Source organism: Crassostrea angulata, chromosome 9 (assembly GCF_025612915.1).
Source record: "Crassostrea angulata isolate pt1a10 chromosome 9, ASM2561291v2, whole genome shotgun sequence".
Lineage (NCBI taxonomy): Eukaryota > Metazoa > Mollusca > Bivalvia > Ostreida > Ostreidae > Magallana > Magallana angulata.
Window position 1 is genome coordinate 19,563,276 of NC_069119.1, and position 9,059 is coordinate 19,572,334.

General features: G+C 31.7%; 1 protein-coding gene across 1 annotated transcript; it reads right to left on the reverse strand.

Moving 5' to 3' along the window:
* Positions 1–3,224: 3,224 nt before the first annotated feature.
* Positions 3,225–6,238, reverse strand: LOC128164275 (uncharacterized). The gene is made up of 2 exons (XM_052828048.1): positions 6,135–6,238; positions 3,225–5,418 (listed from the first exon to the last, which is right to left on the reverse strand). The coding sequence occupies exons 1-2, from the start codon at positions 6,167–6,169 to the stop codon at positions 3,375–3,377; spliced, it is 2,079 nt and encodes a 692-aa protein (XP_052684008.1). The 5' UTR covers positions 6,170–6,238; the 3' UTR covers positions 3,225–3,374.
* Between the last annotated feature and the right edge of the window lie 2,821 nt (positions 6,239–9,059).

Below are 9,059 nucleotides of genomic sequence, written 5' to 3' on the forward strand. Positions count from 1 at the left end.
AATATCTGGAAATCAATAATTAAGATTCAATATACAATTTTATTTCCTCTTGTTTATTTTTTCTTGTTGCTATTTAAATACAATCGTGATAGGGTTTGAGTTTAAAATAATAAAAATATTTTAATCAAAAGGAATCTTTCGTAACTTTGTTTATCTTGTTTAATAATTAAGGAAGAAGTTCTATGCAAAACCAGATCTGAATTTAAATAGTATTATCAGCATTATGTACAGGTCTTCCCAATATTGTTCATTCTAAGAGCAAAAGAGGATTTAAGACGAAAACGATGCATTTCTTAAGAAAAAAGATCGAAGCTCTACGGCTTAACCCTCTCATATAAACAAGTCAAATATTTGTAAAATATCATTTGGTAAATATTTCTATTTTATATCTCTATTTTAACTACTACACCTTTTTCCTAGCGGGTTAACCATCGCAACATGATAAAGGCCCAGGCTGGAAAGATTCGCAACTACAATAAACTGAATAATAAAAGTATCGATTAATGAGTATCATAATGACTATTCTTATTCCAAACTTGCCCAACTTGACGATAAGATATTCAAGAAAAATATTCACATGTAAAGTCACGTAAGCTGCAAATAATTGAGTTCTTTGAAGCCTGACGAACAAGCATACAATTCATTTTTACGTTAGCTTTGTGCATATTTTACATTACTGTAAAACGATGAAGTTGTAAGCACCATATAATCATTTAACCAATTACACATGTAATGTCATAAGATCATTGAGTAAAGACGTCTTATAAATGTTTACTGATCCACTTGCTATTTAGAGTATTCACTTGATTAAGTATGCTTTACAGTTACTTTACAGGGAAATTGAGTGGAATACAAATGGTATTAAATCATCGACGTGCTGCGAGATAGAAATACCTAAGGAGTTTTACTTTAAAAAGCAAACACACACCTGCGAATGTGTTTGGAATGTTTTCTTTATCGTTGCTAAGTATGTAATAAATCCAGAGGTGTTTAGTTCTTGTGTAATTTCGAGCGGAAGTATAAGTGCTCGAATAATATTCTCAAAATACGTAAATACTGGTCGTTTTTCATTTCATATCCTACTTTGACTTATGTTAAAACATGAAAATCTTTTAAGATATATGTCATTTCACCATCTAGCGGTTACTTATACTAAACGATAATATTCAGAACAGAGTTATTGTTCGTGTTTAACCACGTGTAAAGTGGTTGAAAATATAAACATTGGGTTCCTTAATAAAATCATAGCCATGGTTGATGCTTGTGGTGTGCAATACCATGTTTTAAAATAAATAATGGGTATCTGCTTTTCATAAAAACTTTATATATCGAGCCATTTTCAAGGAAAATTCTGCATAAAATAGTATAGTCTGTTTCACTATTGATTCTATTACTAGGTCAGGCGCGGATGGAAAATTAGTCCTCAGGGGGTTCTCTACTAAGCATGTTAATTGTTACAACAGCAGACAAATTAAAATTATTTTTTGTATTGTTACATTTAAATTATTTCTAGAAAAAATGTTCTACCAATTTATGAAGATAAAATTTAAAATCACTAAACCTCTAGATTTTATTTTTGACTACAAGTACCTATATTCCATGAAACAGACTATTAACAGGAGGTAAGATTTTTACTGCGAAACGTAAAAGGTCAAACAAATCCACGTGGTTTAAAATTTAAATGACAATAACATTTGCAGGGGTGAACATGGAGATTTAAATGTCTAGCATTTTACGCTCTCTGGATCCTCATTTTTACAAAGAATTTAAAACAGTTAAAAATAACTATCTTTTAGAACTATCTTTTGTTAAACATTTTCTTATTTGGGTGATTGATTGACAGATTCATTGATTGTTTGATTGATTTACCTCATTTACATAGGCACCAAGTGGTATATGTAACGTATTGTGGCTGTAAACAAAATATTTCCTCACGATAGTCAAACAATACATTTATCAAATTCAAAATCATTTATTTCTCTCAAAAGATATATATAATGCAATACAGGTACATGTACTAGGATACAAAATGGATACAAATACTAAAAAAAGTGGCATGTGATTCGGATATTTTCAGACTCAATATTTTATTTCTCTATACCTATAGCTTATACTGAGATCGTCCTCAGACTTTAAATAAATACAGGTAATAAAACGGTTCATAATTTAAGTCTGAGAAAACAAACATCGTTTTCTCTGCATCGTTACAGCGCACTTTGAAAAATTACGCACTTTGAAAAAAAAAGTTCAGAACTCGGTAATTTTTGGGACCAAGTCAACGCATTTTGAAATTAAAATAATTTTATTTCAAACCATGTTGATATCGCAGTTGGAAAAAAGTTTAATTTAATTAGTTGACGCTTATTTATAATACAAAAAATTCCTATTTCATAACTTTGTTTTCTTAGATCTTCGCCAGCCAAGGGTTTATGGAGAGTAAAGTGGACCGAAAGCCCTTGGCTAGGGAAGATGATTTTCTTACTGGTACCGTAACATATAACGGAAAGTATATCAAACACAATATTATCTGTTAGAAATCAGTGCAAGAAAGAACATAATGCATTAAAATGCTTATCTTTTAGTTGATAATATTCTAATGTTTGTACAATATTTACTCTCTTTTTTTCATAATGAAGTGAATCATTTGGATTGAGTTTGAAAAGAGAGGTTTTTTTTTTTTTTTAAAGATCCTTACATCGTCTTATATACCACAGCAGAATCTTTTTTTGTCCAACTCGTTTTTTTATAATCAATATCATGTTTCTTTTACAGCAAAGCTTATGCCTATTCCGTTCTTATATCTTTACTCCAGTTCGCTGAATATTATATGTTTGAGAAGGAAAGATAAGGGGTGGGGAACCCTTTTCCTGTAATCAGTTTGAATGACGTACTGGGAATTTGACTGTACCTTTGGTCATGTCCTCATGTTTTGAAGTTTCATTTCATGAACAAAACGTGGTCTTAATGAGTTAAAAATCTACGAAATACATTATTATAGGCTAAATGTTATGGAATGTACAAATTCATCACAAAATGTTTGGCTTGATATTTTTTCAAAATTGTTTTCCATTTTTTTTTCGCATTTCATATTGATTTTGAGCATGTTTAATGCACAGCAACATACGTGAGATATTTATTACACATAATAGTACAATAAAAACATACTCTAGGAATTTTTCTTTAATTTGAGAGGATTTCCACCGTCTAATATTGAAACCAAAAAAATCACGGCTTGTTTAATATTGCGGGAAATTCTTCATTTTTAACACTGTGAAATTAAAACCATTGTGTAAACTTGCAATTTCACGTTATTGAACTACTTGCTCGATGCAAATGATGAAAAAGACTTTAACATATTGTTAAAGATTCGATGCTCACATGCACACACTCGTATTTGTTCCAATTATATCATGTATTCTTCTTTGTGCAGCAATTCTTACATTGTTGAATTCAAATTGTGAAAGTGACTGTTGAAATGAATAAAGAGCGGACTCAAAATCTCCAGTAATCTGTTGACAGATCCCCAGGATTTCCCAAGAGATGTCCCTGCATATATCAATAATGTAATAACCTCGATCATTGTGAACAAGGGCATGTAACTTGTCTAGAGCCTCTTTGGCTAATGTTGCATCAATGTGTCTATAACACAGGAACTCTAAAAAGTGTAACATTACAAACACTGGAATATTTAAGGAATTATCTTTGTTTTGTAGAGAAGACTGTTGTTCTGGTATAAGTTCATTGATATAACAGACGAAGTTGTCGAGTGCAATATCCAATGCTACAGCCCGTTTCATTTTTGTAGACAATGACTGTCCACATAGAGCCTGAATATAGCTTCTTACGCCTAGCATTTTCCGATACATCATATATGGCTGAGCTAACCTCATTTTTGTCATCTCGATTATTGATAAGGCTTCCATATGTCTCAATGTTTTGTATTGGTACATTGCGTTGAACAGCATATCAGAAATACATCCAAACCGAACAGCTATTTTCAGCATGCTACATGAAAGTTTGTCAGCAATATACATCTGTTTGTTGACACGAGGGTTAAAGCATTTGTTGTGTAATCTAAATGCAATGTGTTCAAGGACCGTAGCTGTAAATTTCTGTAACATGACTTTTTGACATGGTGTCAGTGGTGAATCTACCAACTGTTCAATTGTTTTAATTCCTACAATAGAACGTTGAATGGAAAATGAGTCTGATTCAAAAGCAATAAATCTATGCATATCATGGAAAAAATACGCATCGTTCACAACCTCAGGCACCATTATGTCCTCATCTGTACAAATATAAAGTCTGGGGTTGCAAAGTACAGGTATGATATATGAACTAATGGATGGACTTTGTAACAAACAAGCTAGTCCTTTGCTGTAATATCCATATAACTGTCTAAACAAACTGTATTGTTTTGAACCATGGACCTTCGCTAGAAACATATTGTTTTGAGGGATGAAAAAGTTAGGACAGATCCCCTCACGCACCCATTTAAGGAGGAATTTCAAGCAGACCCAGAATCCTGTCAGGAGATTTTGAGGACACAGGTGAGGCATTGTGTTTTGTTGAATCGCCCAAAACACTACTGTTTTCATGTGATAGGAACACAACAAGTTAACAGTTTCTTCTGATTGTAGGTTGATAACCTCCTTTAGGAATAGTTTTAGCAATCCGTAAGTTAGAAACTGACAATGGTTCATCGCGTAAACAAGTTTATATTCTGCTTGAGAAAAGGAAATTCTCCACTCTTCATTTTCATGGAGTCCTATTGGGTGCCCTATTGCAACAAAATGACATCCCTTTTTTACTATATCATTAACAACTTTGGAATCTGGCCATAAGCGACACCTGTCTTTCCACGACAAAGCAGAATGAGGCCAAAAGTCAGAAACAAAACACCAGGCAGTGTCATACTCTACTATTCCTACTACACCAGTACCACAGGGTCCATGTAAACTGAACTTTCGAAGATTAAGCATATTATATGCTAAAAGATTTAATTTTTTGTATTCAGAACTAGACACATAGAGACTGTCATTTATTCTGACACATGCGAATTCCGCGAGTGAATCTGTTGGAGTCAATAACTTAAGCAAAGAAAACCCTGGAGGGCACTCAAAACTATCCGCCAGAATCAACGTTTGATCGTTTGAATGGTAGAATTCAGATTGAGACATATCCCAGATCACTCTGTGGTCATTTGGCCAGAACATATAGTCATGATCTGATCCCTCTATTTGAATTCCTTCTCTTGTGCTTCCACTCAGCATCCTTGTTTCTTCCCTCGACGATAGACGTTTGAAAATCAGATCATAAAAGTCTTGTATTTCTCTTAAGATTGCTACACGTTGTGAAGTCCCCAATTTTGAACACAGTCCACAATAAACTGATTCTGACATGTGTTGTAATCCTAGCCTATTGTTAAGTAAAATAATTAAAATGAAAAAAATTAAAAACATATAGAATCTTTATCATTCATTCAATTCGTTAGATAACATGTGAGGCCTGTAGAATGTATTTTGTCTCTTTCTTTTTTCGTGTACATATGATTTTAGTGTGTATCTATGTTATTTATATATAGTATTTATGTCATATTATTATCATCTATATAAAAAAACCAGAAGGGTTTCAAAGTATCTTAATCATTATTAGCATCTACTATATATGGACGGAATATGTGATAATAAATATCTGTACATTGTTTTAAAATTACATATAAAGCAAATGACATTCATTATGCTATGCCATTTTACGAACTGACAATAAGATGACAATGTTATGCTTATTAAACACTAATTTAAAAAAGGCAGTATTTTCTCTAATTCAAAATTCAAAGTTTTTTTTTTATCGTGAGTTAATTTACAATTAATCTATATTAAACTTAATATAAAAAACTATATAAAAAGGAGCAACAATATATGGCCATTCAAAGAAAAGTTTTTAGCATTATTTTTTTTTTCTTCACTTTATTTTGTCTTGAAATATCATACCTATAATTATTATGTGTAAAAAAAGTAAAAAAAATGCTACCTGTTTTAACTTGATTTTTTATGAGATTTCCATAGCTATTTATTTTGAAGAGTATGATTACAGTATGCAATATATTACAGTATAGAATAAGTTGTACTCACACTCGAGATGATCCATTTAGAGTCGAGAATGCCATTCTAAAAAGAACCGGAAACAGCTCTTTAAATAAGTTACTTGCTATGAGTTACTGCATCACCAGCTGAAACTAGTACAAAATAATCTTCAAACTAGATGAGTAAATACGTCATATAAATGTTTACTGAATCACTTACAATTTAAAGTATTCACTTGATTAATTATATTCTTCACTTACTTTACAGGGAAATAGAACGGAATTACAGATTATACCAATATCTGGAAATCAATTATCAAAATTCAATATTAGAAAAAAAGTTTACGATTTTATTTCCTCTTTTTGCTATTTCAATAAAATCGTGACATGGTTTGACTATAAAAAAATAAAAACATTTAATGAAACGGAAGCTTTCGTAATTTTGTTCAATTTGAAATAGAAACTTTATGAAGGTATCTACTTTTGTATGTGAAATATCTTTCTACCAAATCTGTTTTTATTTTCAGTTTATTTAACAATATAAAATATGTGCAATCGTTTTACATGATACATTCAATAATTCGTACGCATCTTATATAACAAGAGGCCCATGGCCCACATCGCTCACCTGAGCAACAAAAGGTATAATAAAATCAGCTTAACAAAGTCACAATTCAAACTATCTGGACAATGTAGTATAATACACGTATATCCTGTACAAATAAAAGTCCAATTTTTTACCTTGGATATTCTTATCTTTATAATCAAGACCCTCCTATAAAAGGATGGTTATATATTAATATCACCTGTTGAGTATTGCAGATCTCAAAAAGATCTAAACATTTGTTTATATATGTGATATAAACCTACATCAAAATCTGGGGCCCTTGTGAGGCCCAAGAATCGCCCAGGGTCCAAAGCCTTAACATTTTGAAAGAATCAGAAATATGTCAAAATGCTTGAATATAAGTAAAACCATATTTCATAATTTAATTTTTTTAATAATTAGAATGTCATCCTTTGTTAAATTGGAATCCCAATGTGGCCCACCTTAGTCCTCAAGATTTTGATTTGAAAGAATTTAAATCATTATCTGAGGTTGCTTTCAGTAAAAATACAGCTTTTCCAGGCAAGTGGTTTTTAGAAAAAGATATTTTAAATTTTTTCCTATTTCTTTATTCCTATGTAAAATTTTGCCCGCCAATCCCAAAGTTGTGACCCCCCCCCCCCTCCCCCCGGAGGGGGACATGATTTAAACAAATTCGAATCAACCCTACCAGATTTTTGAAAAATATCAACAAATTTTAAATAAATCCCTTCATTTTAACAAACTTGAATCCCCTTCACCCATGATGCTTTGTGAAAATTTCTGGAGAAGAAGTCGAAAATGTAAAAAGTTAACAAACAGACAGACGGACGGACGGACAGACGGACGCCGGAAAAAAGTGATCAGAAAAGCTCACTTGAGCTTTCAGCTTAAATTAGCTAAAACTAATGCACAGGGCAATCCTCACTGTTCATAAAAATGTGTAACCACAATTGTATAACATTAGAATGAACAGTGACGAACGTTCAAATTAATACTGTTAACAAACTTTTATTCGCATTCGAGAAATTTTTACGAGGTTCGCGAGTGCCTCATTGTCGCAAATATTTCTCACCGTGGACCAGTATTTATCATATAAATGCAGTTGTAATAAAAAAAAAGGTTTAGATAAGCTTGGCCGCGATAATTAGTCGCCTCAAAATATTTCATCTCAGGTATATCGCGAAATAAAATCATCGCTAATAACAGTTGGTTTTACAGTAATCTCTATGGTTTTGTTGGATTCAATTATTTGATATAAAAGATACTGTTATGCATATTAAAAGTTTGGTTCACAGCATTTCTATTTTCTATGTCTGAAATTATAAAACAGTACTTCATTTGAATGCATCATGGAAATTTGAATATTAAGAAGCGTCCTCTTTAAAAGAGAAAGACGTGCAAATGTTGCTCACTTGTAGAATAAAAGGATAAAAATTGTGTACATCACCGCTTCATATAATCCTATTACATATCTAAAACTGACGAATTAGGATGGAGTACGACGCAAGATAAGATTAAGATTAAAATAGTGTTATCAGCACTATAACAGTTTTCCTAATACTGTTCATTCTAAGAGCTAAAGAGGTAATGTTTTATGTAGAATATAAGACAAAAAGGAACGGATCCACACCTGACGGCTTTTCTCCTTCATACAAACAAATCAGGTATCGTGAAATATTAGTTTTTATCACGTGTTTATTTCAATATACGATGGCTATCACTCATGGGATACATTTTTGATATTCCACTGTGTGTTCTTACGCCACGTGACGTCATAATTAAACATTGTGTAGCTTCGGGCGGATAAAATGAAAAAGTAACAAAACAATTCAGTTGAAAACTGTAGAGTTATAAATAAGAATCATTTAATACTGTTTTATATTTTACCAAAAACTCATTAATATATGCCCAAAAATGTTGACGTCTTGAAGTAAATATGATGTTCGGCTAACAATTATATACAAAAATTTTTTTTTAGAAACAATTGAGATTTAACAAAAGATGAGGTAAAACATTTGATAAGAAGAATCTCTCATAATTTGCGATGGTATATGATTTTTATCCAACTAGTTGTGTGTTTTCTATCGACGAGCCTTGGCGAGGGAATAAAAACACAAAAGTTGGATAAAAAAAAATCATATATCATCGCAAATCATGAAAGATCCTATATGTAAATATACCAATATCTCTTTATCACGTACTAAACGTTTTCTCAAAGTGTTTACCATCACAACTTGGACGATTCTCTTCGCGGCCACCTTAAACTAAAAGATAAAGGTATAATACAAACACCAGAGTTGCATTGATTGTATGTATGTCAGACGATAAAATAAAAATAAAAATGTTCTCATGTAGAGTAGTGTAAGCTTCAATAATTGATAACTA